Source organism: Dama dama, chromosome 22, assembly GCF_033118175.1.
Source record: "Dama dama isolate Ldn47 chromosome 22, ASM3311817v1, whole genome shotgun sequence".
NCBI classification, from domain to species: domain Eukaryota; kingdom Metazoa; phylum Chordata; class Mammalia; order Artiodactyla; family Cervidae; genus Dama; species Dama dama.
In genome coordinates this window covers 40433943-40452676 of record NC_083702.1, presented here as the reverse complement: position 1 = coordinate 40452676, position 18734 = coordinate 40433943, and the positions used below count along the sequence as shown (strand labels likewise).

General features: G+C 38.5%; 1 protein-coding gene across 4 annotated transcripts in view; it reads left to right on the top strand.

Annotated features, from left to right (window-relative positions):
• DENND5B (DENN domain containing 5B) overlaps nt 1-18734 on the top strand; it is a 212454-nt gene that overhangs the window by 112842 nt on the left and 80878 nt on the right. For all 4 annotated transcript variants that reach the window (XM_061125229.1, XM_061125230.1, XM_061125228.1 and 1 more), the window contains one exon: nt 18403-18590. In XM_061125229.1, the coding sequence (XP_060981212.1) occupies nt 18403-18590 (188 nt within the window). The remainder of the gene's footprint in view (nt 1-18402; nt 18591-18734) is intronic.

Genomic DNA, 18734 nt, shown 5'->3' with positions numbered 1-18734 from the left:
TTGGGAGCTTTCTAAACACAGATTGCTAGTTATGCTCAACTAAACTTTATAGCTTATTTATTATGGAACTGATAAATCAGAAAAGCAGACGTGATATTTTGATGGCAAAAAATGAATTCCCCTGACCAATATCCAAAAAGCATTAGAATTTTAACAGCTTGAGCCAATATCTTTATACTATTAGTTTTACATTGTAGTAAATGAAATCTTAATATTAAGAAATTTTTCTTAAAAAATTTTTATTCCATGTTCAAGAAACTTGGTCAGTTATATGACTAGTACATATCTCCTTCCAGTTCGTGTTCTTAATTTTCTTTTAGGGATCTTTTGATGAATTAAGATACTCTTAATCATAAGTGATTAAGATGTTCTTAATCATAAATTCCAATTTACTGATCTTCCTTGTGAATTAACTTTGTGTTCTATTTAAGAAATCCTTCTCTATTCTGAGTTCATAAAAATGGTCTACATTTTTTCCTAAACGTTTTAAAGTTACGTTTAGCATGTAAGGCCTTAGTCTCTAAGAAATTGATTTTTGTTTATGTTGTGAATAAGAGATCAAACTTAATATTTTAGAAATATCTGTAACTAGGTATTCTATGTTAGTTATTAGATAACCATTCTTCACTCTGATCTGAAGTGCCGCTTCTGCCTTGTGTAAGTTTCTGTATATGAAGTTCCTGTATGTATTTCTATACAGTAAGTTTATTCTGCCAGTTTTTGAGTCCCTATACTAAATCACACTGTTGTAATTACTACAGCTTTACACTAAGTCTCAGAATCTTGTAGGATAGTTCTCTTCACCACCTCTTTTTTATTGAAGTTTCATTGAATCTAGTTTTGAGACAATTGACATATTTAGAGTATTATCTCCCCTTCATGAAAATGGCATGTCTCTCCACTTATAAGGGCTTTCTCTAGTGTCTCTAGGTAAAGATTATGACAACAAAGTAGATGATAAGGTACAAATAATGATGATTTTATTTCTTAATTTTCTATCTTTGTCACCTTTCTTTTTCTTGTCTTATAGTCCTAACTAGGCTTTTCAGTACTGTGTAGAATGGAATTGATAGTAGCGGACATCCCTGTCTTTTTCCTGATGTTAAAAAGAATCCTTTTAATACTTCACTGTTAGCATTTGTTGTGGTGTTTCTGGTAAATATCTTGGACCAGATTAAAGACTTTTCATTTATCCCTAACATGTTCAAAGTTTTTAAAAATCATGAATGCATGTTGTATATTATTGAGTATTCTTTCTGCATCAAGTAAGGTAATCTTGTTTTTCTCACTTTAATCATTTAGTAAGATGAAAAATGTACATTCTGCTCTTATATTCCTGAGATAAACCTGCCTTGGTCATGGTTTTCACATATGGCTTGCTAATATTTTGATTAGAAGTTTTACATCTATGTATTTTATTGATTTGGCTTATTTTTATTTCTTGTACTGTCTTATGTGGTTTTTGGTATTAAGATTATTCTAGCTTCATAGAATGAGTTGAAAAGTATTCCATTTTGCTCTGGAAAATAAAATGGAGAAAAATTCATTCAAGATTGTCATTATTTGATCCATGACTATTTGAGGGAAACTGTCAGTCTGTTGGTCTTGTTGGAAAGATGTTAAGTACCAGTGCAGTATCTTTAATGGTTTACTTAGGTTTTTCTATATCAATAACCTCAGATATGCAGATGACATCACCCTTATGGCAGAAAGCAAAGAAGAACTTAAAGAGCCTCTTGATGAAAGTGAAAGAGGAGAGTGAAAAAGCTGGCTTAAAACTCAACATTCAGAAAACTAAGATCATGGCATCTGGTCCCATCACTTCATGGCAAATAGATAGGGAAACAGTGAAAACAGTGATAGATTTAATTTTGGGGGACTCCAAAATCACTGCAAATGATGACTGCAGCCATGAAATTAAAAGACGCTTGCTCCTTAGAAGAAAAGCTATGACCAAGCTAGATAGCATATTAAAACCAGAGACATTACTTTACCAACAAAGGTCCATCTAGTCAAAGCTATGGTTTTTCCAGTAGTCACATATGGATGTGAGAGTTGGACTATAAAGAAAGCTGAGTGCTGAAGAATCGATGCGTTTGAACTGTGGTGTTGGAAAACACTCTTGAGAGTCCCTTGGACAGCAAGGAGATCCAACCAGTCAATCCTGAAGGAAATCAGTATTCCTTTGAATATTTCCTTTGAGTTCAGGGAATCAGTATTCCCTGAATATTCACTGGAAGGACTGATGCTGAAACTGAAACCCCAATACTTTGGCCACCTGATGCGAAGAACTGACTCAAATGGTTGGATGGCATCACTGACTCAATGGACATGAGTTTGAGTAAACTCTGGTAGTTGGTAATGGACAGGGAGGCCTGGCGTGCAGCAGTTCATGAGGTTGCAAAGAGTTGGACACGACTGAGCAACTGAACTGAACTGAAGGGATTTCTCCTCTCCCATCTCCCTCCTACTCCTCCTCTGTCATCATTATCATCATCATCATTGTCACTATCATCAACTGATATTTTTGTTATACGACAGGCTTTGACTGTGATCCCTTATAGCACAAGGATCCTAACAGTTAAGACAATGTTGGCATATTACTGGTCCCATTGTTATTACTGCTTAGTTCAGTCTGTCATCCTGTTGTATGAAAATATCTCCTAGGGCATTGCCCTGGGAAGCACAGAGGTATCTGTATAGTAGTTGAGTGTGATCACACACTTGAAAAGGCATATAAGTCAGTCCTTTATGCTTTTGTCTCACCCTTTTAGACAGCAGATGTTTCAACTGCCTCTTCTAATTCTCAACTAAGCCATTACTGTGAGGGTGATAAACAGTATCATATGTCCATTTGATGTGGTATCTCTTCACCCACTGTTGGACACTGTGCTATGAAGCATGTTGTGTCCCATACTCTGAAAATGTGTAACTTGGCAGCCCACATTGGTGGAGTATCTTCTGTTCCACTCCTCTCCTAGTATTTTAGGCATTTGCATCTACTTCAGACTGCAAAGCCCAGTCTGAAGCATCTATTCCTGGTAGGACCCATTTACAGCCCTCCCACCAGGGCTGCTGGCATTAATCCAGTGTAATCTACTTGCTGGCTCTGTGTAGTAGGGCCTTCCCCCCTGGGGAATCTTCCCCACAGCCATCTGCAGCCTCTTTCTCTCTTGTTAGCAGACAAAATAGTTCTTGTTGGTAATTTGTGCCTCAGAGGTTATAAGAAGATTATGTATAGATTCAGCCTATTTCTGCATTGCTGAAGTCCTCTAGGTGGGCACTTCAAGGGAGTATATTAAAAGGTTCACTTGGAGGTCACAGTTACCTCCCAAACCTGAAAGCGGGTTCTTCTGATGAGCGTTAGCAGGTCCTATTTAATGTGGTCCATGGATTCCCAGAGGGATTTCCATATGGGTGAACCTTACACGGACATCCTTTTAGTAGTCCAGTTTTCCACTGTGCATGAGTCAGTAAAAACCTAAGCATATGTACTTTTGGGTTTCCCAGGTGGCTCAGCAGTAAAGAATCTCCCTGCAGTGCAAGAGGCACAGGAGCTGCAGGTTTGATCCTTGGGTCAGGAGATCCCCTGGAGGAGGGCATGGCAACCCACTCCAGTATTCTTGCCTGGAGAATCCCATGGACAGAGGATCCTGGCAGGCTATAGTCCATGGGGCCACAAAGAGTTGAACACAACTGAAGCAACTTAGCACACACTCACGCATGGACTTTTCCCATTGTTTAGTTTTTCCATCACTGCTAAGAAAACAGCATGCAAGTCAGTCCACTGAGCCCATTTGTGTTTACCTGCTTCAATCAAAGTAATGGCCATTCACCTTGAATCTGTCACCCATAACCAAGAAGCTCTATGTTGGTCAGTTGAGAAGTATTTATGCTGTCCAAGTGACAATATAATCTGGTACCTCCTCACTCAGTTCCAGAGTCAGTTCTCTGGAGAAAAATGCTCTTGGTTGTATCTCTACCTTGAATTTTCTTCCTAACAAGATTCTATATAAACTCTTGTGTACATTGTCTTCCTCATTAGAGTGTTTTTCTGATTACCCGAGACACCATGATTATATAGGGTTTCAGCATCATTTTGTCTTTCAGTTTATGGGGCAGTTTAGACTAACGTGCAGTAGCAGGCTAGTGATTGCCTCTCAAAGGGAAGTTCTCCAGTCCAGAATCCCAGTGTTTTTTGTCACTGGGAGTCAGTCATGGGCTTTTGCCGTAAGTGCCAGTCTGTGCTCTCTATAGCGCTGCTGTACAGAGTTTGTCTCCAGACTCCAGCTTCTTGTCTGCAACACTGTATGGACTCATGTATGCAGGCAGTCTTTTTTCATTTAGCATTATGTCCAATTAATATTGCTTGGAGGGCAGTTGACATGGCATCTGTTTTATGTTGGGGGAAGGTGTACCCCGTTTAGACATAGTATCTATTCCTATAAACCATTGAGGTAAGCCTGTGGACGACTCTACACATGGGGCTTCACCAGATGGTTAGTACTGAAATCAGATTGGTTATATTCTTTGCAGCCGAAGGTGGAGATGCTCTACACAGTGAACAAAAACAAGACCTGGAGCTGCCTGTGGCTCAGATCATCAGCTCGTTATTGCAAAATTCAGGCTCAAATTGAAGAAAGTAGTGAAAACCACTAGGCCAGTCAGTGAATGTGAAAGTATTAGTTGTTCAGTCATGTCCAACTCTGTGTAACCTCATGGCCAGAAGACCCCATGGACTATAACCTGCCAGGCTCCTCTGTTCATGGGATTCTCCAGGCAAGAATGCTGGAGTGGGTTGCCATTCTCTTCTTCAGGGGATCTTCCCGATCCAGGAATCAAATCCAGATCTGCTGCATTGCAGGCAGATTCTTTACCATCTGAGATACCAGGGAAGCCCCCAAAACATATGGGATAAAAATAAAAAAGAATACTAGAGTGGGTTGCCATTCCCTACTCCAAGGGGTCTTCCCAACCCAGGGATCAAACCTGGATCTCCTGCACTGTAGGCAGATTCTTTACTGTCTGAGCCACCAGGAAAGCCTAAGCCATTCAGATATGAACTAAGTCAAATCCCTTATGATTATACAGTGGCGGTAATGAATAGATTCAAGGAATTAGACCTGGTAAACAGCGTGCTTGAGGAATTATGGACAGAGGTTCATAACGCTGTGCAAGAGGTAGTGATCAAAACCATCCCCAAGAAAAGGAAATGCAAAAAGTCAAAGTGGTTGTCTGAGGAGGCCTTACAAATAGCTGAGAAAAGAAGAGAAGCAGAAGGCAAATAGAAAGGGAAGGATATACCCAACTGAATGCAGAATTCCAGAGAATAGCAAAGAAAGATAAGAAAGCCTTCTTAAGTGAACAATGCCGAGAAATAAAGAAAAACAATACAATAGGAAAAAATAGAGATATTTTCAAGAAAATTAGAGATAACAAGGGAACATTTCTTGGAAAGATGGGCGCAAAAAAAGGGTAGAAATGGCAAGGACCTAACAGAAGAAGAAGATATTAAGAAGAGGTGGCAAGAATACACAGAAGAACTGTACAAAAAAGGTCTTAATGACCTGGATAACCTCGAAGCTGTGGTCACTCACATTGAGCCAGACATCCTGGAGTGTGAAGTCAAGTGGGTCTTAGAAAGTATCACTATGAAAAAAGCTAGTGAAGGGGATGGAATTCCAGTTGAGCAATTTCAAATCCCAAAGGATGATGCTTTTAAAGTGCTGCACTCAATATGCCAGCAAATTTGGAAAACTCAGCAGTGGCCATAACACTGGAAAAGATCAGTTTTCATTCCAGTCCCAAAGAAAGGCAATGCCAAAGCATGTTCAAATTACTATACAGCTGCATTCATTTCATATACTACCAAGATTATGCTCAAAATCCTTCAAGCTAGGCTTCAGCAGTCCATGAATGGAGAACTTCCAGATGTACAAGCTAGATTTAGAAAAGGCAGAGGAACCAGAGATCAAATTGCTGACAACTGCTGGATCATAGAAAAGGCAAGAGAATTCATGAAAAACATCTACTTCTGCTCATTGAATGTGCTAAAGCCTTTCACTGTGTGGATCACAACAAACTGGAAAATTCTTCAAGATATCGGAATACCACCTTACTGCCTCCTAAGAAATGTGTATGCAGATTAAGAAGCAGTAGTTAGAACCAGACGTGTAACAACAGAGTGGTTCAAAACTGGGAAAGGATTACATCGAGGCTGTATATAGCCACCCTGCTTATTTAATTTCTATGCAAAGTACATCATGCGAAATTCTGGGCTGGATGACTCACAAGCTGGAATCAAGATTGATGGGAGAAATATCAACAACCTTAGATACACAGATGATACCACTCTAATGGCAAAAAGTGAAGAGGAACTAAAGAGCCTCTTGATGAAGGTGAAAGAGGAGAGTGAAAAAGCTGGCTTCAAACAACATTCAAAAAGCAAAGATCATGGTATCCAGTCCCATCACTTTATGGCAAATAAGATGGATGAAAAGTAGAAACAGTGACAGACTTTATTTCCTTGGGCTCCAAAATCACTGCAGATGGTGACTGCAGCCATGAAATTCATAGACTCTCGCTCCTTGGAAGAAAAGCTATGACCAACCTAGACAGCATATAAAATGGAGAGACATCACTTTGCCGATAAAGGTCCATATAGTTTTTCCAGTAGTCATGTATAGATATGAGAGTTGGACCATAAAGAAAGCTGAGCACAGAAGAATTGATGCTTTTGGATTCTGCTGCTGGAGAAGACTCTTCAGAGTCCCTTGGACTGCAAGCAGATCAAACCAGTCAGTCTTAAGAAAATCAACCCTGAATATTCCTTGGAAGGACCAGTGTTAAAGCTGAAGCTCCAGTACTTTGGCCACCTGATGCGAAGAGCTGAGTCATTGGAAAAGGCCCTGATTCTGGGAAAGATTGAGGGCAAGTGGAGAAGAGGGCGACAGAGAATGAGATGGTTGAATGGAATCACTGACTCAGTGGACATGAGTTTGAACTAACTCTGGGAGATAGTGAAGGACAGGGAAGCCTGGTGTGTTGCAGTCCATGGGGTGGCAGAGAGTTGGATACAGCTTAGATACTCAACAACAACAAAGCCTATTTATTGAAAGATTCCAGTTTTCACTCAGACTTTCACCTTAACCCAATCAACCTTAACTTTTTTCATATTCTTTTAATCTTAGTTGTAGCCTATGTTAAGACTTCACCAGAGGGTTTTGGTATCATAGTGCATGAGGTCCCATCCAAGAAAAGGAGTCCCAGAAACTTCTCTTCCCTTATTTTAGCCAGCAAGGGGTTTGAGCCAAGAGACTTTGGTCCTTCTTGTCAGTCTTCATCTCAAATAATCTGCCTGTTCCCCTGTAGAGTTTCTCATTATAATCATTGCTTTCCCTGTGTCTTAAATTTGTCCAAACTGGGGTAGATAGACTCAACTAGTTTAACGCCATTTTATATAGGGGTACTAACAGGGCCCCTTTGATCCACCCAGTCTCAGATAGTACTGTGTTAAAGCCTTTGTTTCAGGGACTTCTCTGGTGGTCCAGTGGTTAGGGATCTACTTTGCAATGCAGAGGACATGATTTTGATCCCTGATGGAAGAGCTCAGATCCCACATGGATTTAGTAAGCCTGAGTGTTGCAAGAAAGACCCAAGGCAGCCAAATAAATAAATATATATATATATATATATATATATATATATATATATATATATATATATATATATATATTTTTTTTTTTTTTTTAAATACCTTTGTTTCAACCCCATCAACACCCATTTTATTCATCCCATTTCTTAATAACCATCCACAGATTTCCATCCTCCTGGGATGAGTCCTGTGATGACTTTCTTTCTTTTTCCTCTTTTCCACTCCTCTGCTGCTGCTGCTGCTAAGTCACTTCAGTCGGGTCCGACTCTGTGTGACCCACCAGGCTTCCCCATCCCTGGGATTTTCCAGGCCAGAACACTGGAGTGGGTTGCCATTTCCTTCTCCAATGCATGAAAGTGAAAAAGCGAAGCCGCTCAGTCGTGTCCGACTCACAGCGACCCCAGGGACTGCAGCCTTCCAGGCTCCTTCATCCATGGGATTTTCCAGGCAAGAGTACTGGAGTGGGTTTCCATTGCAGTATTTGCTTATTCACCCAATTTCTTAATACCTGTTTAAAAATGCTGGGTGCGTCTCTTCACTACTTCCTCTCCTCTCCACTACTTCCTCTCCTCTCCACATTTTCTTTTTAATTAATAAAATGTTTTTATTAACATCTGTTACAATTTATGACAGGAAGCTGAGACAGGCTTCTCTGACTGTAAGATTACATGGGTTGCTAATGCAGAAAGGGCCCACAGTATTTACCATGACCTGAGTAATGGGCGTTTTCAGTTGTAAATATTCTGATTATCATAACAGCAATCCCATGTGGCTTGCATATGAATAATATGGGGTGAATTCATCTGGGGTGTTCTACTTCACATTTTTTAGAGGGAGTAAGGCAGTCCCTGTTCTTTGTGTAAACATAGTAGCTTTTATCCAGTTCACTAGGCTGGCTGTTGTATCACGAATAACCCGCTGTGGTGTCTGTGTCATGGATAGCCATCTGTGATTGTCCCATAGTTAGCTGTGGTCCTGCATCAACCCTTCCACTCTACAGCATTTAAAAAGAATATACTGCTCCTAAATTTCTCTCTTAGTCCTTTAGTAAAGCTTTTTCAGGAAGCTGGTGGTGCCATTCCACAAAGGAAATGATAGTTCCTTCACAGTAAGCCCCTGTTCTTAGTAGTTTCTTGGTTTTGCCCTTCCCACCCCCCCAGACGTGAACCTTGGTGACCTTTGTTGTCCCCAAATAATTGTTCCCTTTGGGGGCAGCTTTGAAGCTAGATTGCCCAGCAACAAAATCTTACCTTGCAGTCTCTTTTACTTTTGTTTTAGCTGTTATAGCTAAATCAATCAAGGGATTGCACGTGCCACTTTTATTCTTAGTGGTTTCTTTATGCATCCATTGAAACAACTCCCCAGGAGTTAGTTCCATCAATAAATTCCATTGATAACTTTTACCTTCAGTAATTTATCTGAGCACAGCTTTTGCTCTATACCGTGATTAACCACATGGCCTCCCAGGGGGTCAACAGTTACTCATACTCTGCCCTGCTCCTCATCCTTTCTCTCCTCAGACCACATGTTTCTATAAGCCTAGGTCTTCTATTAGCTCCCACATTTTCTGACACTGAATCAGAGTTTTTTTTCTTTCCTGACATCCATCAAACGTGCTACTGGCAACTTGGTTCACTTCTGACACTAACCACCTGGATTTAACGTCAGGTTTAAAGTTTTGGTCCTGCAGAACTGCCCTCACTTCAGACACCAGCCACAAATAGGGTGGTCAGGTTACCCACATTTCTGTCCAGCCAACTGTGAATTCAGGATTCACCATGACCTTTCCTTCAGGTTCCATAATTCACTAGAGCAGCTCATAGATCTCAGGGAAGCATTTTACTTACTGTCACCATTTATCATAAAGGCTACAATTCAGAAACAGCCAAATGGAAGAGATGTATAGGAGAACGTATGCAAGGAGGAACGCATAGCTTCCGTGCCTGAAGGGCGGGCATCCTCCCCCACCTCAATGTGTTCACCAACCTAGAAGCGCCTCTATTTCTTCTTGAATCAATTTTTGTTCATTTCTGTTTTATCTAGGAAAAATTCTCTTACCTTTCAGTTTATTGACATAAAATCTTCATTATATTTCCTTATCATCTTAATCTCTGCTATGTCTGTAGTTTTGTTCCCCTTTTCATCCCTAATGCTAGTTATTTGTGCCTGCTCTCTTTTTTCTCTTGATGATTTTCCCATAAAGTGTGTCAGTTTTACTACTCTTTATAAAGAACTTTTACCTTTGTTTGTATTTTCTGTTGTATCTTTATTTTCTGTTTTATCAATTTATGGTTTTGTTTTTTGGGTTGGGCCCACCCCACCCCCAAATATTAGCATCTTAAGCATTTGAGTGCTGTGATAGTTGTACCCTACAAGTCTTCAGTTCAGTTCAGTCACTCAGTCGTGTCTGACTCCTTGCAACCCCATGGACAACAGCACTCCAGGCCTTCCTGTCCATCGCCAACTCCCAAAGTTTACTCAAACTCATGTCCATTGAGTCGGTGATGCCATCCAACCATCTCATCCTCTGTCATCCCTTTCTCCCACCTTCAATCTTTCCCAGCATCAGGGTCTTTTCAAATGAGTCAGTTCTTCGCATCAGATGGTCAAAGTATTGGAGTTTCAGCTTCAACATCAGTCCTAACAATGGACTCCCAGGACTGATCTCCTTTAGGATGGACTGGTTGGATCTCCTGGCAGTCCGAGGGACTCTCAAGAGTCTTCTCCAGCACCACAGTTCAAAAGCATCAATTCATCGGCACTCAGCTTTCTTTATAGTCCAACTCTCACATCCATACATGACTACTGGAAAAACCATAACTTTGACTAGACAGACCTTTGTTGGCAAAGTAATGTCTCTGATTTTTAATATGCTCTCTAGGTTGGTCATAGCTTTTCTTCCAAGGAGCAAGCGTCTTTTAATTTCACGGTTGCAGTCACCATCTGCGGTGATTTTGAAGCCCAAAAAAATAAAGTCTGTCACTGTTTCCATGTTTCCTCATCTATTTGCCATGAAGTCTTAGTAGCTGGTATTTTCATTATTCAATATTCTAATGATTTAAAATTTTTCATTTATTTTAACCATTTGCCTTTCACCTTTTTTTTCTTTTTTGCCTTCTTTTGAAATAATTGAAAGATTTTTCTCATTCATTTTTAAATTTAATTATTGTAGATGTTATATGCTCTGTTTTACTTTATTAATGATAAGCTTTGAGATTTTAACATGAACACTATTATGTTAATAAGAATCTTTGAAATGCAGATACTCTAAAAATGCTTTGACTTCAGTCACCCCCATCATATCTTACTTATTATAGTTGTTCAAAATTTTAATATCCCTCAAGTTAGATATATTTATTTACTATACTTGATTTTGCTTAAACTTACTTATAATTGCCATTTGTTGAAAATTCACATTCCATTTTGTATCTTAAATATTTCTTCCAGAATTAGTCTCCTTATTCCTAAAGTTTATCCTTACAAGTTCCTTAAGTGAGATGGCATTCTCTATTAGATTTTGTTCATCTAACAGTGTTTTAAATTTGTCCTTGTTTTTGAAAGATGGTTTCATTAGATATTAAATTCTGTGCTGAAAGGTTTGTTTTCCTCTCCCTCTTAGCACATTATATTCCAGTATCCTCTTGAAACCATTCCATTCTCATTTAAATGAGAAGTCATTCGTTACAGTCACTCTCATTTGTCATTCATTGGCCAGAAATCTTTTTTCATTCTGGCTATATATATGATTTTCTGTTTCTCTTTGGTGTCCCATATTTTGACTGCAGTTTATCTAGATGAGGGTTTCTTTATTTGTCCTGGTTGTGATTCATTGTTTTTCCTGAAATCTAGGATTAATATTTTTCACCAGTTTTGGAAAATTCTCAGTTTTCTTTCTGAATTTTACTTCCATCTGTCTTTTTTCTTTTTTTAGCATCTTGAAACTTTAATTAAATGTGTTACTCTGTCTTGCTCAGTCTTCCATATCTTTCAACCTCTTTTTCTGTCTCTCTGTCTTTTTGCTGTATTCTGGTTGATTTATCTCTCACCTTATTCTCCTTTTGCCCATGTTTAATCCATAGTTAACCCTTCCTTTGACATTTTAATTTCAGTGGTCCTATAAATAGTCTTACTCCTAATTTTTCCCTTAATTTCCTTAAATACATTAAACATACACATCTTGTATTCTTTTTCACATAAATTCAGTATCTCATGAGTTGAGGATTGAGGATTTATTCCTTCAGGGAGGGTTTGTGTTTTCTTTCACCAAGTACCTGAATTCACTGGCAACACAGATTAGTTTACTTTAAGTTATAGTTCTCACTGTGAGTCTTTCTTTGGGCCTTACAAATAGCATGAGAGCCCTAAACACCTTTGAAAACTAGCCAGTAGATAGGAACTTACAGGAAGGCTTTTTTCCACCTTCCTTCCTGGGCCAGGCCAGGGCCAGACCAGATAACTTTCGTTGGCAATACAGATTTTTTTGTCGTAATCATTTTGGTTTCATTTTTTCCTTTCTTGGTCTCCTTTCCCTGGGGTTTTTGCCCTTTTTAGGTCTGACTTTTTTGCACGGGAATCTCCATTTTAATTCTAGCTGTTCTTGCACTTTGTTCCTCAGCATGCATAAAAGTAGTTCTGACGCTCTAGGCCACCTTGGTTCAGTAAGCACTACACAGACAGCCAGACTTTCAGCTTTACCACACTGAACTCTCACTCCCTCCAATGACTTCCTTTATATTTTTTTGCAAATTCATATAGTCACTTACTGGGTGTTAAATAGTTATTTTATTTACCATTTTAGGTTAGTTTTGGAGCCCTAGTCCATAACACTGTCATAAATAGAAATGTTTAAAACAGATCACTGAACTAAAAATGAACAGATTGACTGTGACAGTTATTACAGAATATAACAAATGCTAGGTATAATATAACTCTTAGTAATATAAAAAGGGAAATAATACAGATCTTTTTTCTCTTTTACCAGCAATTACCAATTATATTTAATCTACGTTAAATAAGTATGTGTGTAAATATTTTGTTTTTGTTTTAACCATTGTTGAAGCAATAAGAGATACTACTTTTCACAGATCCTCATGAGTGTTAGAAAATTACATTTTTGTGAATGTATAGATATTTATAGGAAGTTATATTTAAAATTATGAATGAAACAAGACCTTTAATATAGAAAAAAATTTTCAATGAATATATATTTCATTACCTACTTTGCAAGACTATTTGTCTTTGAAACCTATATATACTTTCTTAAAAAGTCATCTAATATCAAATAAAAAATCATTTTCAAGTCAGATTCAAATTATTTATTCTTATAGATCCATTTTGGGGGGATTCCACTTCCCACAGATTATTTCCGTATAGATTAGATTCAGTAAGTTTTTATTTTTATTTTTTTATTTTTTTTTTCAAAGCTTGTGTTTTTGTTTTCTTTTCCTTTCTCTTTTGTAAAAACCTGTAGCTGCTTTTTAAAACAAAAAGCCTCAAACTAAAACGGTCCTGCTGCCAGATCAGTAAGTTTTTAAAACTGTAGTAAGAAAAAAAAAGATGTATAAATTTACCATCTTAACTACTGCTTAGTGAAAAATTCAGTATATTCACATTGCACTAAGTATATTCAGATTGTTTTGCAATCAGTCTCCAGAGGTTTTTCATCTTGCAAAACTGAAGCTCTACACCCATTCAACAATAACTCCCCATTTCCTACTCCTCTTAGTCCCTTCCTGACAACCACCATTCCTCATTTGTTTCTATGAATTGACTACTTTAAGTACCTCATCCAAGTGGAATTATGCAATATTTGTCTTTCTGTGACTCGCTTATTTCACTTAGCATAATATCCTTAAGGTTCATCCACATTGTAGCATATGCCAGGATTTCCTTCCTCCTTGGGGCTAAATAACATTCCATTGTATAAAATTTTTTTAAAAAAGAAAAAAAGCATTCCATTATATGTATATGCCACATTTTGTTTATGCATTCACCCATTTTGCTTCCACCTTGGCTGTGAATAATTGTACTATAAACATAAACATTTGACTATATCTTCAGCACTCTGCCTTCAGTTCTTTGGATATATGTACCCAAAGTACCCAAATTCCCAAAGGGGAATTTCAGCAAGTTTTTAGTACCTAGCTGCTTCCTACTGCTGCCAAACACATTTTGGTTTTCCATGGTAATAATATAGATATACTTTTAATAGCTTTAGTATATTTCATTATATAAGTGGCCATAAATCTAACCCTTTTGTTAGTTACTTAGGATATTGCAAATAGTTTACTGTTATAAATAACTGTTTATACACTTTAAGCATCTATGTACATATGTTTTTGTTTATTTATGTGATATATTAACTAGAATTGCTGGGTCAGATGATCTGTTTATTTTTAAGCTTTTGAAAAATATTGCCGAGTACAGAGGTCTAGCAATTTATACCTCCTTTATAAGACGATGTATGAGAATACTCTTTCCTCCACATTTTTGCTGTGATTTTCTTTTTTAATCTTTGTCAGTCTGATAAGCAAGATATAGCTCACTCTTCAGCCATCATTGAGGGTAATTTTTTAAATGCTTATTTGAATTTGTATTCTGCCTTTTGAGATAAAGATTGTGAACTAGTCAGGTCGAAGGCCTCAAGCCAGTCTGGCTCAGTCAGTAACCAGTCACTGCCCTCGGTTAGTACATGTGTAATCTTCCAGCTTTCATCAGGATGTTTACCAAAGGTATGCTGGACACCACCATCTTCACACCTCCATGGGCAGTGCTTCGTAATATGTAAACCCCAGTAAGTGTGGCCTTTCCATGGGCTATTGCACCACCAGCCAGCACTAGACCTGCCCTGTGTCACTCAGCCACCTCCTGAGGCTGTAACCTGAATCCTGTGCTCCCAGTCTCAGTTCCAGCCTCAGGCTGCTTGACTGTCCCCATAGGGCTGACCTTATTCTCCACAGTGGTGCTGGTGGACAGGGGCCAAGTCCCAGGGATGAGATAGCAGAGGCCAGGCCATCTCAAGGTCCGTGCCTTTGCCACTGCTAGGCAAAATTTTTTTTTTTTTTTAGGCAAATTTTTGACAGTGTGTTTTGTTGTAAAACATGGTCAAGCATAATGTCCGGTAGTTTTATTTCATTTTACATGCCTTACATGTTCACATAATTTCTCAGTGTACATTTATTGACCATTCACTATATAGTAGGCCATGTACCAAGTGCTGGAAACTCTGAGATTAAAAATATAGTCATTGGTGCTCTAACAAATGATGGTTAGCAGGGAAGAGAGGAGAGACACATAAATAGATAATTATAATAGAATTGTAATAGTTTTACTGGGAGGAATAATTACTGTGATGAAAATAGAGGTGGGATACTGTGGAAGCATGTGGAAGGGACTCTAGTGCCAATAAAAGTATTTAGGGAATGCTTTCCAAAGGAACCACTGCCTAAAGAAAAAGTGGAACTTAGCCAGGTACTGCAAGGCAAAGAGACATCCTGGGCAGAGGGAAAGGGTTACAGAGGCACAGGGACCTGTTATGTTCAGAACTGAATTTCTAGCATATGATTTGGCTACATATGTGGTGGTAAGAAATGAGGCAAGAAAGGACCAAATTATGAAGCTGAGACATGTCTTAATACATGTCTCAGCTTAATACACATTCATCACATTGAGTATCAAAGAAAAAATAATTTTCCTAAGTTATTTAATTTTTTTAAAAAATGCTTAAAGGCAAAAACTACCCTTTATTTCTTGATTCAGTTAAAAAGAATTGCCTTGTTTCTGCTAAGTAACTGCATTGTTAAAAAGTGTGTGGCATTTATACTGTCCTTGAGAAAGCAGAACTAGAAAGAAGAATAGACATGGAACACCCATAACAAGTGGGTAGAATTGTGGTGAAGGGAAAATAAACTATGTATATCAGTCTTTCATGTCTGCTAGAAAGGTGGAAAACATATAATTTGTTTTCACTTCCCCGTGTGAAAGTTTTCCATAATTAAGACAAGAAAATAGCCTAAGATGGCTGGTTGCCATTCCGTAAAGAATTTATTTTTCCTTTGAGATTAAACATTTTCCCATTAACAGTGCATAAAGTAGCCAAGCTGCTAGGGATTTGATTTGCGTGCTTAAAACCCTCTGCCTTTCAGCATAGGTCCAATCAGGAGACAGGTTAAACCACACAGTAATTTAAACAGAGGAATGTGGTATGAAGAATTATTAAGCTATAATAGGAAAGTAACTATAAAGACATGAAGAACACTCTAAAGGGTACCCTAGGAAGGACCAACTTGGAAGGAGGCCTACTTCCCAAGGCTAAGGTTCATACCTCATTGAAGAAGGTGTGGTTTCAGCTCATTGGATGGTGGAGGCCAGTGGGTTGCCTGGGCTGGAACTGATCCTCAGTCAGACAAGCAGAAAACAAACCTCCCAGGTCCAAGTGAGCAGTGGCTGTGAGATATGAGTATGCCCTATCCTTACTGGGAGAGCCTAGTCACTGAGACTGCCCACTCTAGGTGTGTGGCCAGGAAAGTGGACCATCAGATGTCCTCACAAATCCACACCACTGATCAGCCATGCAGTAGGAACAAAAGCACACAGAACACTGCATGCACCTTATCCACTGTACTCCAAAACCATTAAGAGAAGCCCTTCCTCCTGCAGTGTCTCTCCAGTTATCTGTACTGGCAAAGCTTCTGGTGTGCTCACTGTAAAAGGAACGTGCTAATGGCTAGTCCATTTTCATAGACCACCTGCGGAGTGAATTTGGAGCTCAGTAAATAGATCAGTAGATAACCTGCACACAATCTGACTGCTTAAAACCCGGAACATTTCACCCGTGTCTCGCTTATAATTGAGAAACAAATTAAAAAAAACCCTGAAACCCAGGAACTGATGTAGCTCTCACAGCTCAGCCTCCCTGTCACCACAGACTGATGGGATGCTCACAGCTGAACCATGCTGTTTTGTTGAGCATAAGCAGTCCCATGGGACCATCCACTACGAGCAAGGTCACTGTGCAACCCACGAAATACGAAACACCCTCTTCCTTCAAGCTGCCTGGTATATGTTTTTAGAAGTGCTCCTCTAAGCAGGTTTTCACCTAACACTTAATAATGAATCAGATAAGGAAAATTTTAAATACATGTAGGCTGTGGGTAGATGATAATTCGTGACCAAAATCCTGTTGTAGACTATTAAAAGTAGTCATTTATAGATTATAAAACAACACAAGAAAAATTTTAATGGAAAGCATCTTGCTTGTGTGTGGTTGGGTGTTCTTTGAGTTTGATATGAACCAAGTAGCATCAGCTCATTTCCCTTAACTTTTTAAAAAAGTCTCCCCCAAAGCCTGCTCCCTCAGATTTTACTGTATTTGTGCACAGTGAATTCTGTGAGATAATTATTACAATTCTACAATATCCATTCTGAAGACCAAACATTTTTTGGTAACTCATTTATTAGTAAATTATATCTGAACCAGCGTGACCCTATTTTGATTCTTTGGGTATACTGGGACACTCATATAGTTTGCTGCAGAAACATTAACTGATTATAAGGTGCTGCCCTAGGTAGTTCACATATGTGTTGTATGCACAGTATTACCTTTCTAAATTAAGTTATGAAATATGTCTGCCTCCAAAGGTTTAAATAGGGATTATAGACATACGTCTGTACCACTGGTGGCTCCTGCCAGTTGCTGAAAATGCAGGTTCTATCCCTGGGTTGTGACGATCCCCTGGAGAAGGAAATGGCAACCCACTCCAGTAGTCTTGCCTGGGAAATTCCATGGATAGAGCAGCCTGATGGGCTACAGTCCATGGGGCCGTATAAGAATCCGACAAGACTTAGCAACTAAACAACAAACAACAATAGATATATGTATGTATAGCATCCATGGCATAGTGGTTTTAGAGGGCACTTCATTTGTAACTATGTGAGTTAATGAATATTAGCTAAACTTACTGTGGTAATATATTTTCCTGTTTGTACATATATCAAATTATCATGTTATATACCTAACACTAATATAATATTATATGTTAATTATATTTCAGTAAAACTGTGATGAGGAAAGAGGCCACTTTAATATTGTGGACAGTTTTTAGTTTTGATAAATTAGCTCATGTAAACAAAATAATAAGAAAAGCAACCTTTAATTTTCCAGTAACTTTCCATTTTGTTCTGGATTTCAGTTGGAGGTTAACATAGGAAGTGTGACTATGAATATCTTCTATCCCTGAAATGAAGGCTAAAGTAAATATAATCAGGACAACTATAAGCTATAGCCATGATCATTTATACAAGAAAAAAAGAACCTCTGAATTGAGGATTGCATAGATAATACGTGTATATAAAAAGGGATCAATAGCAGTATTCTTACACATTTTCAATGGGAGAAATGCCAAGAGCAATTTTATTAGTTCCTGTTTGCTTTGCATTTTAAAGGAATGTCAGTTCACATACCAGTGTTTTCATAAACAAAAAGTTTGATGATGTTTCCCACCTACTCATACCCCCTGAAAATCATTCGAGTGAAGCCTTTCAGCTCTTTAATTATGATGGGATAGCACTGACTTCTTTTCTGTGTGGTCATGAAGAAGCATTTTAGCTCAAAAATTTAGCACAAGAATTTTAGCACTTTAGGATTTTAGCACAAGAATTTTTCTGGAAATTGATGTTTTTAAGCTTAATGCAGTGATTATGTTTTGACGTGGAATCTCCCCTTCCGTTTCTGTTGTTGTTCTGTGCAGATTACCAACGCCTGATGACTGTGGCTGAAGGCATCACCACACTTCTGTTCCCATTTCAGTGGCAGCATGTGTATGTACCCATCCTCCCTGCTTCTCTGCTACATTTTCTTGATGCTCCTGTCCCTTATCTGATGGGCCTTCAGTCAAAAGAAGGAACTGACCGTTCTAAGCTAGAACTTCCTCAAGAGGTAAAACTTAAAATGAATGATGCAGCATTTGCTCTTTGTTAATTTAGGTCAGGGCCACTTTTGTTAGATAGCATTGTCTTTGTCCAAACTGAGTCTCTGGCTATTCTGAATTTTCCAAGTAGGTCTAGGGCAGACACTCGGCCA